General features: G+C 36.9%; 1 protein-coding gene across 19 annotated transcripts in view; it reads left to right on the forward strand.

Moving 5' to 3' along the window:
- CLASP2 (cytoplasmic linker associated protein 2) overlaps positions 1 to 21,225 on the forward strand; it is a gene marked incomplete at both ends in the record, with an annotated part of 179,389 nt that overhangs the window by 80,039 nt on the left and 78,125 nt on the right. For all 19 annotated transcript variants that reach the window (XM_079712231.1, XM_079712234.1, XM_079712222.1 and 16 more), the window contains 7 exons: positions 558 to 693; positions 6,586 to 6,656; positions 9,507 to 9,566; positions 10,754 to 10,831; positions 12,031 to 12,198; positions 14,626 to 14,681; positions 15,750 to 15,923. In XM_079712231.1, coding sequence (XP_079568357.1) covers positions 558 to 693; positions 6,586 to 6,656; positions 9,507 to 9,566; positions 10,754 to 10,831; positions 12,031 to 12,198; positions 14,626 to 14,681; positions 15,750 to 15,923 — 743 coding nt within the window. The remainder of the gene's footprint in view (positions 1 to 557; positions 694 to 6,585; positions 6,657 to 9,506; positions 9,567 to 10,753; positions 10,832 to 12,030; positions 12,199 to 14,625; positions 14,682 to 15,749; positions 15,924 to 21,225) is intronic.

Below are 21,225 nucleotides of genomic sequence, written 5' to 3' on the forward strand. Positions count from 1 at the left end.
CGCTCTGCGGCATGTGGGATCTTCCCAGACCGGGGCACGAACCCGTGTCCCCTGCATCGGCAGGCGGACTCTCAACCACTGCGCCACCAGGGAAGCCCAATAAAATTTTTTTTCAAAAAAAGAAAGAAATAGAGGAGTACTGATTTGGGAAAGATTTTACTTATTTGTAAAATAAGTTGAATTTAAGATTGATACTGGGGCATCGGAACGGAAATATCCAATGGTTAAAGACTAAAGTTCAGGACAATCAGAACTGAGTGTTTTACCTGTCATGTTAATGGTTAAATTCTGAGATCAGATGACTTCTCCATTGCAAAGAGATGGTTAAAATGCCAAATTTCAACTTTGCACTAGGCAGTAAAAGGACGGGGAAAAGAAGGAAATAGGTAATATCTGCACTTGCCTTTCTCTCTTTTGTTTTTCTGCCATTGGAACTGGTTAAAATAAAAATTTTGTTAATTCAGTAAAAGAATATTTTAAAATTGTATGGTCCTACCTATATTTAATGTTAAACTATTTTTTAAAAAAAAATTTTTCTGTCTTGTCTTCCTTTATAGCCATCTTTCAACAGTTTTGGGAAACAAGTTTGATCATGGCGCTGAAGCCATTGTACCTACACTTTTTAATCTCGTCCCCAATAGTGCAAAAGTCATGGCAACTTCTGGATGTGCAGCAATCAGATTCATAATTCGGGTAGGTTCTTTTCTTTTCCTTTCTTTTCTTTTCTTTTCTTCTCTTCTCTTTTCTTTTTTCTTTCTCTTTGTGTGTTTGTCCACCTCTCTGTCTGTATGTCTCTCTCTCAGTGTACTTAAATAAATCATTGGTATTTTTTTAAACCCCAAAGGAAAATTACTTTTGAATTATTTTTCTGATGATAAAAGTAATACACAGTTATTATTGAACATTTAAATAGTACAGAGGATTACAAAGTAAACATGCTTGCATACAGAATATAATAGACATAATATGCATGTATGTGTGTGAGTGTGTGTGTGTGTATAACCATGTTATAGGTGGTAGCAGGCAAATGTAAAACAATAAAAAAATTACAGGCAGTGGTAAAAGATGACAGACAAATTCTTAATATTTCTCATCATCCACATCTTGAAGGTGCCCAAAAGAACAGAGTTAAAAAAAATAAATCTTCCACACTTGAATTCTGCTCTTCTGCAACTAACCACTCTAGCCATTCAGTATGTACTTTTCCAAACTTCTGTTCTTGCTTATACAAACTGTATTTACTACAAAATGTAAATGTAGCATTTATATTTTACATATATGTAAAAATAATGGTTTTTTTACACTTGCTTTTTAAACTTCACGTACTTGGGCAGCTTCCCTTGTCCATACATATAATTCTTTTTAATGTCTAAATCAGTTCTCTATTAAAGAACATAATATTAAATTGTCCTCACCATTCTTCTCCCTGAGGTTTATGAAGTTCTTTCTCTCCACCCTTTACCAACATTGTGCATTATTAGTGTCTTGAAGGTTTTAAAAATTTAATAATTGAAATATTATTTCATATTCTACTTTGCATTTCTTGGATTATTAGAGACATTAGGTTTTTTTTTCCCTTTAATAGTTTTTCTTTGGATTGCCAGTTTATACTTTGTGCATTTTTTTCCTCACTTATTTCTAAGGCCTTTTTTATATGTTATAAGAACAATCAGCCCTCCTTATCCATGGGTTCTGCATCTGTGGATTCAACCAACCTCAGATTAAAAATATTTGGGGGGAAAAATATCCCAGAGAGTTCCAAAAAGCAAAACTTGAATTTGCCTCCTGCTGGCATTTATTTATAGAACATTTACAGTAATTACAACTATTTACTTATCATTTACATTGTATTAACTATAATAAGTAATCTAGAGATGACTTAAAGTATACGGGAGGATATGTGTAAGTTTCATACAAATACTGCACCATTTTTATATAAGGGACTTGAGCATCCACAGATTTTGGGATCCTCCCAGGGTCTTGGAACCACCCCTGTGGACACTGAAGGATGACTGTTAACTAATTCTATGTTGCAAATATTTTCTACCAGTTTGTCAGTTCTTCAAATATTGTTTAAGTTATCGTTTGTTATATATAGAAATTTGAAATTTTTTTGCTTTGAGACAATGTTCCTTTTGTGGTTTTTGTAATAGTTAAAACAACCTTCCTCATTTCTCAATTATAAAATATTCAATTGTTTACAACTTTCATGATTTTGTATCTTAGGTTTCGATCTAACTCAGTTTTATTTCTGTGTGAAATACAGGTATCTAACTTCATTTTCCCCCAAATACAAAGCCATTTGTCCCAGTGGCATGTAGTGAATTACAGTTCAGTCTTTTCTTAAAACATCACTGTTTTCATGTAGTAAATTTCCATAAATATATGGGTCTGTTTTTTAAATGCCTTTTCAGTTTCTGTGATCAGTTTGTCCTCTCCTGTTAAGTAATGGTTTTTTCTAATACTGCTGTACCAGAAGGTTTTTTTCAGCAATTAAATCCAGTGCCTATGAAGAAATCTATGAATCTATCTACGGAAATGTTCGTTTCTTTCTGTTTTAATATTTTTGTAAGCTTCACTAAATCTGGCACCTTCACACAGTGTTCAAAAATAGTGGAAATTATTGAAATCTTTGTTTTATCCCTGAGTTTAATGGGAGTACTTTAAATATGATGTCTGGGATAACTTTCTCGATACTTTACATTAGGTTATGAGAATTTCCTCCTATTTCTATTTTGCTAAATTTTGGTCAGCAATAGATGTGGAATCTTGTCAAATATCCCTTTAATATCTTTAGAAATGGTTATCTCTTTTCATTTATCCATTGTACATTCATGAGCTAAATTCTGCTTGGCCGTTGTACCTTATGATGCTGCTAGATGCAGTTGGCTAATTAAGATTTTGGTATTTACTTAATATGAGTCTTTTGTAGAATTTTCTATAATTTTTCTGTTGTTTAACATATTTTGTTATGAGGGTTTGCTGACTCGAAGTTATCCAATAACATTTCTAGTGGTTTAGACTGAGCGTTCTTGCATCTCTTTTTGAAGTATTCTTGGTTATTTGTGTCTTCTCAGAATATCTATTTCATATAGATTTTAAGACTCTTTGGCACGAGGTTGTATACTGTTAATTTTAAAAAAAAGTTTCTTCCACTGTGGTTATATTGCCATTTTTTCTTATTATATTATTATATGTTCTTAAAAAAAAAACACTTACTGGAGGTATTGTTATGGATTTTTTTATAAGCTTCAAGTTTGTTTTATTTGTACCATTGGGGTTCTTTAATTTTGTCTGGTTCTTTAGTTTCTACATTTATGTTTCTTAATTCCTTTCTTTGACTTGCTGTGGCTTACCTCTTTTTTTTCCCCTAGATTTTTGTGGTATATCCTTAGATAATTTGTCATAGTTTTTGTTGTTTAATATTATAATGCTTTCTTATTGTAATGTTTTCTTCTGAGTTTGGCATTAGCAGCATCCAGTGATTTAGATTTATCACATTCTCTTTATTTTATAATTCTCAATCATTTGTAATTTCCATTTCAACTTTCTCTTTGAATTACATAAGGATATTGTTTGCATTTTCAGATGGTTCTTTTGTTGTTCTTATCATTTTGTAATCTCATGATATTCTGATCATACAATTTGGTTGTACAATTTCTTCTTCATTGAATAACCTGAATTTTGTTAGTATCCTAATACATCATAAATTTAGATAGTCTTTTAGTATTTGCAAAATATGGAATTCATTTATAGGGTACTTTATTCATTACTAAATCTAGTTTGTTTATTATTCAAATTCTTCATGGTCTCATTTTTTAAAAAGCTGCTTTATCTGGCAAATTCTGATTCTAATTTTTATCAACTTTATTTTCCTAACAATTCTTGCTTCATGTACTTTATGTATGGTGAAAGTTTTTGACTACTACAATCTTGAAATAGTATTTTTTCTTTCCTATCTTTTCTGTTTTATGTTCATTGTATTTGCTCCTTACCTGTTTCATTATTTTCTTAGAAGTTTCTTACTCATTGTCAGTGTCAGGAATAAAACTTCTGTTTTACTTCCCCAGCCTTTTAAAAAGTATATATTTTATCTTATTCATGTCATTTTTTTCCCTTAACCATTAAATTAAATTGAGCCAAAGACATTTTCATTTTCAGCAATTGAAATTAATTGCGTTTTTTTTTTTTTTTTTTTGCTGCCTTTATTCCTGCCCAATCTTTATTAGGAAACTCTTACCATTTAAAATTTTTGTTTGATTTTAGTGTGTTCTCAATTTTCATATATATTTATCTTTGCATATTTCAAAATGGCTTTTCTTTGCCCTTATACAAGAACTCAAAAATTGGACTTTAGGTTCACATTTCTTTTCCCTCAGAATTATCTCCTTTTCACTCAATTGTTTTCTTAACTTTTTATTGTTTCTATAATAAGTTAGATATCATTTGATTTTTTAATTTAAAACAAAACACCACATTAGGAAGCTTTATAGAAGAGCCTCTGTGTCAGGAGTTACCTCACGGCAGGCCTTGGAGTAGATCATCTTTCATTAGTGCTTTCTTTACACAGTGGAGCCAGATTTCTGACTAAAATGAAGTTTCCTTAAATTTATGTTAGTTTTCATGGATCATTTATTTATTGCTCCTGTTTGTCATTTATCATTTCCTAAATATTTTTTTGTTTTCTGTCTTACAGCTGTATATGTTCTCAGGAAAAATTCCTTTAAATTCTACTCACTATCTTATGATCTCACTGAAAATACAAATCGGATGTTTTGTTGTTGTTGTTTTACATTATTTCCTGTTTTCTATATTTTGTTTCCCAGGTTCTGACTTGGTGTTTGGTTGAATGCATCATCTGTAATTGTGAGGGTCACTTTTTATTTTCCTTTGGTATAGCTCCCCCGAATATGGTGTAGCAATAGTTAGGTTAGTCTTTTGCCCCATCCCTGCCACTGTGTTGGATGTAGGTTAATCAGTCAGCAGTAGGGTTTTGAGGAGGTTATGAGAGAGGAGGAAGAAGGTAGGTGAGACCTCCTATGTAGTATGTTGTGGCTAGGGAGTCTCCTTGGGCTTTAACGCCACAGTAATGTTTGGGGATGGGTTCTTCTGGATGCTCTAAGGGACCCGGGTCCACAGAGCCCTTCCACGCTGAATGGAACAGTTAAATAATATGCAGGTCAGCAGTGTGTTGCATTATCCTCATTTGAACAACTTCAGGTCTGTGGGTGGTTTCCCTCTGTAGGAACTGAAAAAAGTTTTCCCTCTAATTTTGGTTGAGTTAGTTGTGACACACACTGATGTGCCATTCACGTTCTCCTTCACTGAAAGACTTGTTTCCCCAGGACTGGAAGCAATGTGGGCAGACAATCTTCAGCTGCCAGCCTCTTCAAGGATTGCCTCAGCTTGCAGAGAGCTGCCTTTCCCAAGGTCTTGCCCTTTCCTGGTTATGGCCCATGTCTAATAACTGATTGATGTGGAAGTATAGTGCTGTGGCTATCTTAGACCAATTTGAGACTACTCTGAAGGACTATTTTAGCTCCAGAGCTCCCCAAAGCTTCGGCTTTGGGCAGAGATGTCCTTGGGCCATATCACAGATTGATTTCTTCTGCTGCTCACTCCTGCTTCCTTCTCCTCACTTCCACTGGTGTTGATCCCAAGAGCACTTCTTAATATCCTGAATGCTAAACTCCATCTCAGAGCCTGCCTCCTAGAGAACCCAACCTGTACCATTAGCTCAGAAGAAAAATAGGAGATTTAAAACATCAAATATATATGCTTAGGTTGCTATTTTATTCTTATGTCAGTTATGAGCTTTTTAGTGTTTGCTTCACTAAAGAAGAACATAAGAATTACTAATAGAAACCAGAAGATTGTATATACTGACCTTTACCTGAATTCTAGAGAGCTGTGGTTCAGCCAGGATGAAAGTTCAATTAAAATCACCATTTCAGGGCTTCCCTGGTGGCGCGGTGGTTGAGAGTCCGCCTGCCGATGCAGGGGACGCGGGTTCGTGCCCCAGTCTGGGAGGATCCCATGTGCCGCGGAGTGGCTGGGCCCGTGAGCCATGGCCACTGAGCCTGCGCGTCCGGAGCCTGTGCTCCGCAACGGGAGAGGCCACAACAGTGAGAGGCCCGCGTACCCCCCAAAAATAAAATCACCATTTCAAAGTACATTCACAGTAGTTATGTAGATTCACTCTGATAACCTGCTTTGATGACATAGCAGTTAGTGTGTTCTCCAGCAGTAGCAGTACGTCAGAAAATAAGACCAGTACATGCCTGGTCCCTCTTAGTGCTCCATCCCCCCCAAAGTACACTGTCCTAACAGTTCTCTGTAGTTATACAATTAACTTGTCTTTATTATTTAATATTACAATCACATCTGTCCTTCTGAAACTATATCAATACTATTACTTTAATTTGGGGAAACTTTTTGACTGGTCTTAATTTCTTTCAAAATCTGATTTTATGGTATTTTTATTCTGTTCTAATATAGCTAAATACTTGAATGCAAGGCAAATAGAAGAAGAGATTATCTAAAGTACACAGTATTTTTCAACCTCTTCTAAAATATCTTTTTCAGCATACTCATGTACCCAGACTTATACCTTTAATAACAAGCAATTGCACATCAAAATCAGTTCCTGTAAGGAGGTAAGTTTTGAAAAAACTTACTATAGGTTTATGTTGAATATTGCATTATGTTTAATTCTTAGTTGGGTGCAAAAATTAGTTGTCATCAATTTCTTGCCTTCTAGAAGCCTTATTAAAAATTTTAAATCATTTAACATAAGTTTAACATAAAATGTAACATAATTTTTATGTTATATAAGGGAAAAAGGAACGAAGTGCTTATTATGACTATGCACATTTCTCAGTTTTATCCTATTAAGGTTTGGTTTATTTGGGCCACTAGTTGTTTGGTTTTCAGAGAGTATGGAGTCTAGAGTCAGCCCTTACCTAGAGTCCTACAATTGTGACTGATTGTCCTACCTCAGGCAGTTATTTTCTGCCCTGAACCTCAGTGTCTTCGTATGTTAGTGGGGCTAATAATGTAGACCCCATGGAGTTGTGAGGGTTAAATGAGAAACACAATGGTAGAATTGAACATAGTGTTTGGCACAGAGTATGCAGCCATAACACGTCAGTCTGTCAGTATCTCTCTCTCTCCTTATGGTTTCTACAATCTTTAATATCATCACTATCTCCATGAATAATAAAGACAGCAAAAATAAGATTTGTGCATTGGATATTTAAGAAAATTGTAAAGAACTCTTGCCCCTTTTTTGTTTGATAAATATGTTTATTTAAGTACTTTGAATGTTAGGAAAAATAAGACATCATTATTACCTGTAAGTGATTCGGAGTTTTGGGACAGTTGTTTAATTACCTCTCTCTTATGTCAGGGGTCAGCAAACAACAGCCCACTGGTCGAACCTGTCCAGCAGTCTAGTTTTGTATGGCCCACAAGCTAAGACTGTTTTTTACGTTTTTGAAGGGTAGTTAAAAAGGGGAAAAGAAAAATACATAAAATAGAGACTATGTGGTTCTCAAAGTTTAAAATATTTACTGCCTAAAATATTTACTATCTGGCCCTTTACAGAAAAGGTTTACCAATCTCTGTCTTACACTGAAGAAAATGGTAATTGGAGAAATAGGAATGTGACAGAGAAGAGGAAGTCAGGAAATGCATCAGAAAATTACCTTGAAAATGGGGAGCAATTCAGTACCTGTAAGGGAAGAGAGTGGGGTATAATGTACGCAGCGATGGAAAGCTGTGCTGTGTGCTGCAGAGCCATCGGACAGGCCACTGAGGCCAGAACACATGATAAATGGGAGGATTCAGTAGGAAAAGAGGCTGACTGAGGGGAAGAAGGGGATAGGTTGAAGTCAAAGTATAGAGGGCTCTGAATGTCAGGAAGAGAAATTTTGATATTGTTCCATTAGCAGTTTTTGGTGAGGAGGTAATGTCATCCATCCTAGTTTTTATTTCAGCTGTGAACAGCAATTAAAAAGGGACAGTGAGAAGCATTGGTTTAATTAAGTAGGACTTCTTACAGCTCATGTAAGAGAGGCAGGGTCCGAACTAGAGCTGTATTTATGATAATTGATTGAAGGAGGTTTTATTCAATAAATTCAGGAGACTTCATATATAGAAATGAGTCTTGATAATTGGATATGGATGAAGAAGGTGATGTCAAGTGCTTCAGACTGTGATCTGTAGAGTCAGAATGCCAGGGTTTAAGGCCGTGCTCTATCACTTTGGGCAAATTAATTTAACCTCCATGTTTCTCTTTTTTCTAATCTGTATCATATGGGCTCCAAGAGTAGAATTGAGAGGGTAAGAATTAAATTTGTTGTTTTGTATCAGTATGTAGTGTTTGAGTTGACACTCACTGCCTGTGTAGAGATGTCTGTGACTGGTTGACACTCTGACTTAATGGCTGAATTGAAGAACCAGTGCTGGAGGTAAAGGACTAGGTGTGAGAAGTACAGCTGATAGAGCTAAGGGTACAGGTGATACTGTCCAAGAAAAGACTATAAAAGGGAAGTGGGCTGAGATCAGCACCAACGAGGTGAGCACCTGTGTAAGGGTAGGTGGAGGGAAAGTGTTAATAAAGGAAGAAAAACAGGGCAGAGCTGTGTCGTCAGATGCCAAGGAAGAACAAAAGCTCAAGAACGAGACAGTTGAAGAAGTTAAGAACCAGAAGGCTAAGGAGAAAACACCAAATACTTGATTAAGAATCATTTACATATATATTTAAGGGAACAAATGTAGAAATGGAAGGTCCATCCCAGCTTTCTTGGTCACCATTGTATGTCTTCAGTTTCTAGTATGCAATAGGTGTTTGGTAAATATCTTTTAAATTAAGTTAAATTGTATATTTGACAAACATTTTAAGTTAAAATTATGGGGAACCCTTAAGGTCTTTTTGAACTCTTAAGCATAGGAATAGTTGGAGCCTTAAATAAGTTAAGTGGGACTTCCCTGGTGGCACAGTGGTTAAGAATCTGCCTGCCAATGCAGGGGACACGGGTTCGAGCCCTGGTCCGGGAAGATCCCACACGCCACGGAGCAACTAAGCCCGTGCGCCACAACTACTGAGCCTGCACTCTAGAACCCGTGAGCCACAACTACTGAGCCCGTGAGCCACAACTCTGGAAGCCTGCGTGCCTAGAGCCCATGCTCCGCAACAAGAGAAGACACCGCAATGAGAAGCCTGTGCACTGCAACGAAGAGTAGCCCCTGCTTGCTGCAATTAGAGAAAGACCGCGCCCAGCAACAAAGACCCAACGCAGCCAAAACTAAATAAATAAAGAAATTTATTTTTTTAATTAATTAATTATTTGACAGTAAAGATATCTAAAAACATGTCTTATGCTTTAATTTAGGGGGCAAAGTGGAATATTATAGAAGAAAGTGTTAATTAACATTTAGTTATAAATTAATATAACTTAATATAATGTTATGATATTTAGTTATAATTAACTTTTATTTTTCAGGCGTTCATTTGAATTTTTAGATTTGTTGTTACAGGAGTGGCAGACTCATTCATTGGAAAGGTATGCATTGACTATTCCTCTCCCACCACCCTCCCTTCCCCATTGTTACCGGTTCTTTAGAAATTGATGTGACTGGTTTTGCATTATTTCTCATTTTGCTTTAAAAGTTATTAGCACTGATTTTCCCTTAAAGCTGTGGTGCTCCTCTTATTCATTACAGCTATGATTTTCTTCTTTGTGGGGTGAGTGAGGGTCTCTTAGTAAATGGGTTATATAAGGTATTCCAGGTTAAATTGGGCAAATATTTTAAAATGTATTTCTAGTCACGTGAGATAGGTTTCCTGAGGTGCAGTTAATCAAGTAATGAATGATTTAAGATAGAAGAAAGGCACTTCCTTTCAGAGGAAAGAGATTAAAAAAGTGAAAGAGGAATTTCCTGGTGGTCCAGTGGTTAGGACTTGGCGCTTTCACTGCCAGGGCCCAGGTTCGATCCCTGGTCAGGGAACTAAGATCCTGCAAGCCTTGCTGCGCGGCCATTAAAAAAAAGGTGAGAGAGATTTGTTGGAAAGTTTTTCCACACCAGTTGTCAGTTGTCATTGGTCAAGTATAGACTGGGCAGCATCTAATGAAGCTCTGAGATGAACAAGAGGAAAATGTTGGTCACTGGCTATTTGCATGGCTGTATTTCTCATTAATTTCAAGTTTGAAGCTTGGGATATACATGCATTTATGTTGAACATGTTGCTGATTTTCCATTCTCATGGAAATCATTAAATCTATTCATAACCCATTTCTAAAAAATAAAATTTGTTGTTTACTGCAGGCATGACATAATTCCACATTTTCTTTAAGTTCTTTTGTGGCAGCTGCTATTCAGTTTGGTTAGATTATAACTGATCGTACTATTAGCAAATAATTTTATACATTGGTAGATTAGTGAGGATCCACACAAAAGGTTTTTTTTAATTCATAAAGAATTTGAGATTTGAGTGCTATATGTCTTGACTCCATCTAAAAATAATTATGTCCAGGTTTATAGTGTTTGACTCGTCAGAAGCAAACCATACATGAATGAAATGTGTGGGATGGACTATTAGGAAATCTTGCACTCTTAGATTTATTATTATGTACTAATTACCTTTTTATCTCCCTTGCCCCTTTGTGATTGATGCATAATGTATAGGCAGTATCATTTATGGTGAAATACATAGTTTTACACATAAACCTAAAGGTGTTTTATTTTATAGACATGCAGCCGTCTTGGTTGAAACTATTAAGAAGGGAATTCATGATGCTGATGCTGAGGCCAGAGTGGAGGCAAGAAAGTAAGTCTATAATGTATTTTTTGACAGTTTAAACATACTTTGGTCTTTTCTTTGACAGGAATTATATTGGGAGAATGAAAATATCATTCAAGTGTCCCAAGTATTCTATTTGATTAACTCTTTAGTAAAATGGAGGTTGATTTTTCTCCATTAAATCTGTACTGGGTGTCTTAACAGTGCACTTAGCATTGTCATTTGTACATTCAACAGTATTCCCGTTCCATCATAACATACTCATTTTGCTGTGAATAAAAATAACTAATTTATTGAACATTTAATATGTACCTGATACTGTGTAGGGCAGTAGGTATATGTTATTGTCTAATCCTTAAAATGATCCCACAAAGGTGCTTATATTGGCAACTGAAGTTTGGAGATTTGGGAGTTTACCCAAAGCCACACAGACCCTAAGGATTACAACCAGCTTTTGAACTGAGATCTCCTTTTCTCAAAAGCTTGCCGTCTTTCTACCAAAACTTGTTAAATATAGAAAGTATTCTACTTGGCACATTGTGGGTGTATTAAAAACCTATGGGGGGGCTTCCCTGGTGGCGCAGTGGTTGAGAGTCCACCTGCCGATGCAGGGGACACGGGTTCGTGCCCCGGTCCGGGAAGATCCCACATGCCGCGGAGCGGCCGGGCCCGTGAGCCATGGCTGCTGAGCCTGCATGTCCGGAGCCTGTGCTCTGCAACGGGAGAGGCCACAGCAGTGAGAGGCCCGCGTACCATAAAAAAAAAAAAAAAAAAAAAAAAAACCTATGGGGGACCTCCCTGGTGGCACAGTGGTTAAGAATCCACCTGCCAACGCAGGGGACACAGGTTCGAGCCCTGGTCCAGGAAGATCCCACATGCTGAGGAGCAGCTAAGCCCGTGCACCACGACTACCGAGCCTGAGCTCTAGAGCCCACGAGCCACAACTGCTGAAGCCCACGTGCCGAGAGCCCACGCTCTGCAACAAGAGAAGCCACTGCGAGGAGAAGCCTGTGCACCGCAACGAAGAGTAGCTCCTGCTTGCCGCAACTAGAGAAAGCCTGCGTGCAGCAACGAAGACCCAATGCAGCCGAAAATAAATTTAAAAATTAAAAAAGAAAAACCTATGGGCTTAAAAACCTTTGTTCTTCTTGAATATACACATTTTACAGTTAATGTCTAATAATCCAAAGTTATTACTTTTTGTTGTTTGTTCATTTGTTTTACAGGACTTACATGGGTCTTAGAAACCACTTTCCTGGTGAAGCTGAAACACTGTATAATTCCCTTGAGCCATCTTATCAGAAGAGTCTTCAAACTTACTTAAAGAGTTCTGGCAGTGTAGCATCTCTTCCACAATCAGACAGGTCCTCATCTAGCTCACAAGAAAGTCTCAAGTAAGGTCATATAGATGATAATTACTGATTTATTTGTCTCTCCAGCTCCACAAAGTTCCTTAAGTTGGATGGTTGAATATCTGACTGCTTTTACTTGAAGCCTTTTTGAAAGAATGATGACTGAATGTGCTTATTTTCTTTGGTCTGTTTTCTCAGGGGTTGGATTACATACTTGTATAACTTCTCATTGCTCACAAGAAAGTCTCAAGTAAGGTCATATAAATGATAATTACTGATTTCTTTGTCTCTCCAGCTCCACAGAGTTCCTTAAGTTGGATGGTTGAATATCTGATTGCTTTCACTTGAAGCCTTTTTGAAAGAATGATGACTGAATGTGCTTATTTTCTTTGGTCTGTTTTCTCAGGGGTTGGATTACATACTTGTATAACTTCTCATTAGGTAAAGAGTATAGGGATTCAAATTTTGTTTGAATATGTTCGTGTCTGTGAAAAAGATTGGAAAGCATTAATTTGTATACTTTTCTTAATACCTGGAAAATAGTCAATATAGTAAGAAGCCCATTTCTAGGGCACTGTAGTGGAAGAATTATAACGGAGATTCAGAAGTCATCTTCAGAACTCTTACACAGCACTGTGACTGGTAAAAACTCCACTGCTTTCTTTCCTCGCCTCTTGCACGGTTTAAGATTTCAGCAAATCCCTCAAGGGGGCAAAATTATCTAGTATCTGACTCACTTCTCTGTAACTCCACTCATCATTATGTTGGCTACCTCAAACCCTTGCTTCCTTGGCTTACCCCTATTTTCTGTTTCTCTAGCCCTATGAGACTGCTAAGATACCTAGCAGTGGCCACAACTATCTGAAGATTTCCCCAGGGAAGAGCAGCGCACAGAATCTCAGTTTACCTCCCTGTAATTCCTGTCTCTTTAGGACCTTAACCCCACAAAGATTGCTGTTTGCCTTTGCAGCTCTCTGGTACAGAACTGGGACTGGGAGGCACCTAGGGCACAAAATTCAAGGAAGCACTCACAGGGTCTTGTGAGTACTGTACTAAATAAAAGTTCAGTGACTTAAACATGTTTTCGGAGTAAAAGCAGATATGATTTGATTTTAAAAAACAATTCTTGTAGGAATAATTATCTATTTAAACTTCTCTTTAAATTTGTGATAAATCCTTCACCTCAAATGAGCTTTGTTGCTTTTTTTCCCTTTACTTTGATTTACTGTACTCAAACTTTAAAGTGTATATGCATCACCTGAAGATCATGTTAAAATGCAGAATCTGATTCAGTAAATCTGGGATGGGACCTGAGATTTTGCATTTTTTACATACTCCTGGGTGATGTCAATGCTTTTTGTCTATGGACCATACTTTGAATAACAAGGATCTAAACAAGATATTTTCTTACTCTAGTAGAACATCTTTAAACATAAACAAACAACTTTAAAATCTGTGGACTTCAAGTGGTCTGCCTCAACCTATTAGAGTAACAATTTTAGGGGACAGTTATAAAAATAATATAATACTGGATTTAATAACCAACTACCAAATTTACCATTTGATAATAATAACTTAAAGAATGTTTTTCAACACTCTGTCATTAACCTCTCTTCCCCTTACCTTTAAAACTTGTAGACAGGGAATTCCCTGGTGGTCCAGTGGTCAGGACTCCATGCTCTCACTGCCCAGGGCCTGGGTTCAATCCCTGGTCAGGGAACTAAAACTCCCACAAGCCACACAGCATGGCAGATAGATAGATACATACATACGTACATAGATATACTTTCCAGACTCTCTCACATACTTAGATATTTATTTATGGGCTTCAGAGTACCACAGTAATTAAAGCTAAATAATCAAAAAAGATATTAAAGGAGGCAGTGGATTCTTTGAGTTGTTTCTAGGTGTTTTGCTTTATAATCATACATGTTATCCTCAGCAGTAGTCCTTAGCTTTGTTTCTGTTGCCCCATGCAGTAATACTTAATAGAACTGCTATAGATGGTGTTATACCTACAGGGTAACTGCATGAGTTACCAATGGCCACAACCATTATGACTTCGGTGAGACAGGCCTTGGTTACACTGAATTCCCTGTGTACTAGCGATAATACTACCTTTCTCTCCTTCTAAGTAAAATATCTCAGAATAGAAGTGTTGGAGAGTGCTATTATTGAGTTCCCTGTGGTAGTGTGTGCTGAGGACCAGAGTGAACAACAGCAACCTGGTCCCTGTTTCTGTAGAGCTTACAGTCTTTATTCAATGCTAGTTATTTCATTTTTGCTTCACAGCTAACTTAGATACCATTGATATATGACAACAACTGTTCTAAAGTGATTTGTAAAAGGAAAATTGAAATCAGAAATACTTCTCAACTCTTCGGAAAACTCAATGGTATTTCATTAATTTTTGTCAGAGGAGTGATAAATTATGTCGTCTTACTAAAAGTATTTCCTTTTACCTTGCAGCCGCCCTTTTTCTTCCAAATGGTCTACAGCAAACCCATCAACTGTTGCTGGAAGAGGTAAATTGCCTTTTTAACTAAGAGTCATAGCATATTTTACTTAATAGAGTAAAAGTGACTTTATAAATAAAGTAAAAGTTACTATGTAAAAAGATATTCTCACTCTGGGTCATATCAAGAGTTGAAAAGTTTAAAACACAGAGTTACACTTCAGAAGTTTTAAAAGCACATTAGAACAGTTTTAAAGCTAAACAGTTAAAAGCAGCAGCTTTTAAACTGGTTTAATATGACTCACAGTGAGAAAATCATTTTATGTAGTAAATACCACACCTATATACTGTACCTGTGTTTCTATACCATATACATATACTACATGTCATATATACAATGTAGTGTATATAATTATATACATACAATATACATATGCTGTGTAGTATATTGTATATAAGTATACATATATAGTATAATCCAAAGTTCCAGGAAGCCTACTTACCCTTACTTGTGATGCATTCTCTTTTCTACTGTGTTTCATTTCTTTAAAATGCAGTCATGACCCACTTAGTTGATGTCACAGCCTATTAATGGGTCATAACTCAGAGTTTATAAAACTCCTCATTAAAACGGAAAAACTAAAGACCAGAAATTTAATAACTTAATTGGCATTACCTAACAGTGGCAGTACCTGCATTATTTTCTGAATTATTCTATTCCCAGGCTAGTTCTACTTGCATCATTCTTATAGTTAAAAAGTAGCCCCGCTGTCATCTATTTATCTTGTAACAGTGCTTCATTTTCATGAATCAATCATAAACATCATCCTTTCATCTATAAAACAGTCCTATGAACTTTACAGAGTATAGTTATTTTTCCCATTTTATGAAAGGGAAAAATGAGGCAGAGAAATATTGAGAAAATTGTCCAAGAAGAATTAGTTGTGACAGCATTGAAACTGAGGCATTCTGATTTTAAAATACTCTAAAGTACTTTCTAGTATCCATTTGGCCACTACTTCCTTTTTGACCATTTGTCATCATGGATTAATCTCATGGTGATTTCAAGTTTATATAATTTTTGTGCCATTTGCAGTGATTGAAATAATATAGGTTACCTTTGCTTTGTTTTTCATAGTATCAGCAGGCAGCAGCAAACCCAGTTCCCTTCCAGGAAGCCTACAGCGTTCACGAAGTGATATTGATGTGAATGCTGCTGCTGGTGCCAAGGCACATCATGCTGCTGGGCAGTCTGTACGAAGTGGGCGGTTAGGTGCAGGTGCCCTGAATGCAGGTTCCTACGCATCACTAGGTAAGATAGCTAACTATGAGAAATTGTACAACATTTTCTCCCTGGTCTCAGGGAAGCAGTGAATCATCATCAATTTCAGTGATGGATGATGGCGATATCTTTATCATTTCTATTTCATTCTTGCTAGTTAAGGATAGTCCATATGTTTTATATGATTCTGTCTTTGCAATGTAGTTCTGAGATATCTGAGATACCTTGTTTCTACTTTTCCCCCTGTTGTCCTACTAACCATCTGAATCAAAGGAACAATTCTCTATTCCATGATTTGCATATAGAATTTTCAAAGTTCTGCACTACAGCCACATCCAACTGCTGGATACTAAGGGAGTTTGGTGTTGTACCCAGCTTCTCCATTCTCTTTCTCCTACTTCAGTTCCCTTACCAAGAAGTTAAAGCCTTTTGGAAATCTGGGAAAACCGCAAAGCTGAATCATAATCAAAGCTTAAACATAAATAAAATACCTAAGAATAAACCCACTTAAGGAGCCAAAAGACCTGTATGCAGAAAACTATAAGACACTGATGAAAGAAATTAAAGATGATACAAACAGATGGAGAGATATACCATGTTCTTGAATTGGAAGAATCAACATTGTGAAAATGACTATACTACCCAAAGCAATCTACAGATTCAGTGCAATCCCTATCAAACTACCAATGGAATTTTCCACAGAACTAGAACAAAAAATTTCACAATTTGCATGAAAACACAAAGGACCCCGAATAGCCAAAGCAATCTTGAGAAAGAAAAACGGAGCTGGAGGAATCAGGCTCCTGGACTTCAGAGTATACTACAAAGCTACAGTAATCAAGACAGTATGGTCCTGGCACAAAACAGAAATACAGATCAGTGGGACAGGATAAAAAGCCCAGCGATAAACCCACACACATATGGTCACCTTATTTTTATATAAAGGAGGCAAGAATATACAATGGAGAAAAGACAGCCTCTTCAATAAGTGGTGCTGGGAAAACCGGACAGCTACATGTAAAAGAATGAAATTAGAACACTCCCTAACACCATACACAAAAATAAATTCAAAATGGATTAGAGACCTAAATGTAAGGTCAGACACTATAAAACTCTTAGAGGAAAACATAGGCAGAACACTGTATGACATAAATCACAGCAAGATCCTTTTTGACCCACCTCCTAGAGAAATGGAAATAAAAACAAAAATAAACAAATGGGACCTAATGAAACTTAAAAGCTTTTGCACAGCAAAGGAAACCATAAAAAAGATGAAAAGACAACCCTCAGAATGGGAGAAAGTATTTGCAAATGAAGCAACTGACAAAGGAATTATCTCCAAAATATACAAGCAGCTCATGCAGCTCAATATCAAAAAAACAAACAACCCAATCCAAAAATGGGCAGAAGACCTAAACAGATATTTCTCCAAAGAAGATATACATGTTGCCAACAAACAAATGAAAGGATGCTCAACATCACTAATCGTTAGAGAAATGCAAATAAAAACTACAGTGAGGTATCACCTCACACTGGTCAGAATGGCCATCATCAAAAAATATACAAACAATAAATGCTGGAGAGGGTGTGGAGAAAAGGGAACCCTCTTGCACTGTTGGTGGGAATGTATATTGATATAGCCACTATGGAGAACAGTATGGAGGTTCCTTAAAAATCTAAAAATAGAACTATCATACGACCCAGCAATCCCACTACTGGGCATATACCCTGAGAAAACCATAATTCAAAAAGAGTCATGGGGCTTCCCTGGTGGCGCAGTGGTTGAGTCCGCCTGCCGATGCAGGGGACATGGGTTCATGCCCTGGTCCGGGAAGATCCCACGTGCCACGGAGTGGCTGGGCCCATGAGCCACAGCCACTGGGCCTGCGCGTCTGGAGCCTGAGCTCCGCAATGGGAGAGGCCACAGCAGTGAGAAGCCCGCGTACTGCAAAAAAAAACAACAAAAAAAGTCATGTACCACAGTGTTCATTGCAGCACTATTTACAATAGCCAGGACATGGAAGCAACCTAAGTGTTCATCAGCAGATGAATGGTTAAAGAAGATGTGGCACATATATACAATGGAATATTACTCAGCCATAAAAAGAAACGAAATTGAGTTATTTGTAGTGAGGGGGATGGACCTAGAGTCTGTCATACAGAGTGAAGTAAGTCAGGAAGAGAAAAACAAATACCGTACGCTAACATATATATGGAATCTAAAAAAAAAATGGTCCTGATGAACCTAGGGGCAGGACAGGAATAAAGACACAGACGTAGAGAATGGGCTTTAGGACACAGGGAGAGGGAAGGGTAAGCTGGGACGAAGTAAGAGAATAACATTGACAAATATACACTACCAAATGTAAAACAGAGTAAACAGATAGCTAGTGGGATGCAGCTGCGTAGCACAGGGAGATCAGCTTGGTGGTTTGCTACCACCTAGAGAGGTGGGATTAGGAGGGTGAGAGGGAGACGCAGGAGGGAGGGGATACGGGGATATACGTATGCGTATAGCTGATTCACTTTGTTATACAGCAGAAACTAACACACCATTGTAAAGCAATTATACTCCGATAAAGATGTTTAAAAAAAAAAAAGCTTAAATATATATTCCAAAGCTATTCAGAGTTTGTTTTTTATATCCATCAATCTTAAAAGTTTGAGATTGGTTATCCATATTATTTATCTCTGTTTTGTGCTTCATTTTTCTTTTTCTTGGGTAGTACTCAGGGAACACTAGGCAGGCAGATCATTGGAACACAATAGGAAGTGCAGAGATTCTAGGTGTGAATGTGGTACATAATAAACGTGGCATAGCTGCATTCAATGAGGAAAGCATAAATTATACAGTAAATGGTGTTTAGACACATGGCTTACAATTTGGTACAAAATTAAGTTAGAACTATGTTTCATACCATATAAAAGTTTATTCCAGATAACTAAGAAGTTGAACAAAAATATAAAGCATCTTGACAAAAACATAGTAGTTGAATATTCATCTAATCTCAGATTGGAGAAGAAATTTCTAAGCATAAAGAGCCAGAAAACCATGAGGGAAAATCCCTTAGGATTGAAATCTTAAGTGTGAAAATATAAAATCAAGTGACTGAAAATTAAAAGGGAAAAAAATGTTGCCAATACTACAAAAAAACTAAAATGTCAACAAGTTTTATAAGTCTATGAAAAACAGATGAGCTTATTTTTATAGAAAAAAATTTTACATATATCAAAAAAAGCATATTTCAAAATTGCCCTCAAAACCCCCAAACAGATGTTGGACCTTCACTGTAATCAAACAGATGCAAACTGAAAGACCGGTAAATGCAGCAAGAAAGTTAAGGTTAGTGCCTACTATTCATAAAGAATGTGTTTAAAAGTGCTGATGTGAAGTAATCATGGAATACTTTATCTGAGTGGCATTTTAATACTACCCATGAAGCTTTTTTAAATGTTGAGAGTTTTGAGCCAGTAATTCAATGTTTATAGATAATTATGCCAGGAAATAAAAGGAATATTCATTATGTTTCTAAAAATAGATGTATTAGCTTCAACCTTGATGTGTAACAAAGAGGGAGGCATTAAGTTATGGTATATGCTTACAGATACCATGCAGCCATTAACGAGTCATACTTTTTTTTAATTAAAAAAAGTTTTTATTTATTTTTGGCTGCATTGGGTCTTTGCTGCTGCACGCGGGCTCAGTAGCTGCGGCACGCTGGCCCTAGAGCGTTCGGGCTTCAGTAGTTGTGGTGCATGGGCTCAGTAGTTGTGGTTCGAGGGCTCTAGAGCTCAGGCTCAGTAGTTGTGGTGCACGGGTTTAGTTGCTCCATGGCATGTAGGATCTTCCTGGACCAGGGGTCGAACGCATGTCCCCTGCATTGGCAGGTGGATTCTTAACCACTGCGCCACCAGGGAAGCCCCAACAAGTCATATTTTTAGCCAAGATCAAATGATATGGCCTACCAAGCAATGTGTGATACTTTCATTATTTTGTATAAAATTATACATAGATGAAAGACTGGACAAAGATGGGTTTTTTGGTTTGTTTTTTTGTTAAGATTCATCTATGTTGTTGCATGCAGCTAAAGTTCATTTATTTGTATTTCTGTGTACAATATTCTATTGTATGAATATATCACAGTTTAGTTTTCTGTTCTGCTGTTAGTGGGCATCTTGGTTGTTTCCTGTTTTTTTATTATTATGAATAATACTCATGAACATTCTTATATATAGAACTGGACAGAGATGTTTACAAAGATGTCAACAATGGGTTGATTAGTGCTTTTAAATTTTCATAAAACTTTTCTGTGGTAGAAACATTACCTTCCTGGAAATGCATTATTATTTCAGTATATGAAAACTAACCAATATAATATACCATATAGTAAAATAAAGGACAAAAATCACATGATCATCTTAGTAGATGCAGAACAGGCATTTGACAAATTCCAACACCCTTTCATGGTAAAAATACTCAACAAACTAGTATAGAAGGGAACTTTCTGAACCTGATAAAGAACATCTGTGAAAAATCCACAGGTAGTATATACATCATGGGGAAAGACTGGATGCTTTCCCCAAAATCAGGAACAAGATAAGGATTTCCACTCTTGCCCTTCCTAACAGCATTATCATGGAAGTTCTAGCCAGGTCAGTTAGGCCAGAAAAAGAAATAAAAGGTATCCATATTGGAAAAGAACTGAAACTATTTGTAGAAAACATGGTCTTATATATAGAAAATCCTAGGAAATTCACAAAAAAACGATTAGAGCTTATTAATAGTTCAGTAGAGTTACCGAAGATAAGATCAATATACAAAAATCAATTGTATTTCTAAATGCTAGCAATGAGGGACTGCCCTAGTAGTCCAGTGGTATAGAATCTGCCTTACAACGCAAGGGACACCGGTTCAATCCCTGGTCAGGGAACTAAGATTCCACATGCCGTGGGGCAACTAAGCCTGCGTGCCTCAATTACAGAGCCCACTCACCCTGGAGCCTGCGCGCCACAACTAGGGAAGAGAAAACCTGCACGCCACAACTAGAGAGAGGCCCGCATACCACAATGCAACGTCCCACATGCCTCAATGAAGATCCCATGTGGCACAACTAGAGATGCCCGCGCACCACAATGAAAGATCCCACATGCCTCAATGAAGATCCCATGTGCCATAACTAAGACCCTACACAGCCAAAAATAAAATAAATAAATAAATAGAAGATGGTGGAGTAGAAGGACGCGTGCTCACTCCCTCTTGTAAGAGCACCGGAATCACAAATAACTGCTGAACAGTCAAGGACAGGAAGACACTGGAACTCACTAAAAAAGA

This window comes from Hyperoodon ampullatus (genome assembly GCF_949752795.1).
Source record: "Hyperoodon ampullatus genome assembly, chromosome: 10".
In the NCBI taxonomy this organism is placed as follows: Eukaryota; Metazoa; Chordata; class Mammalia; order Artiodactyla; family Ziphiidae; genus Hyperoodon; species Hyperoodon ampullatus.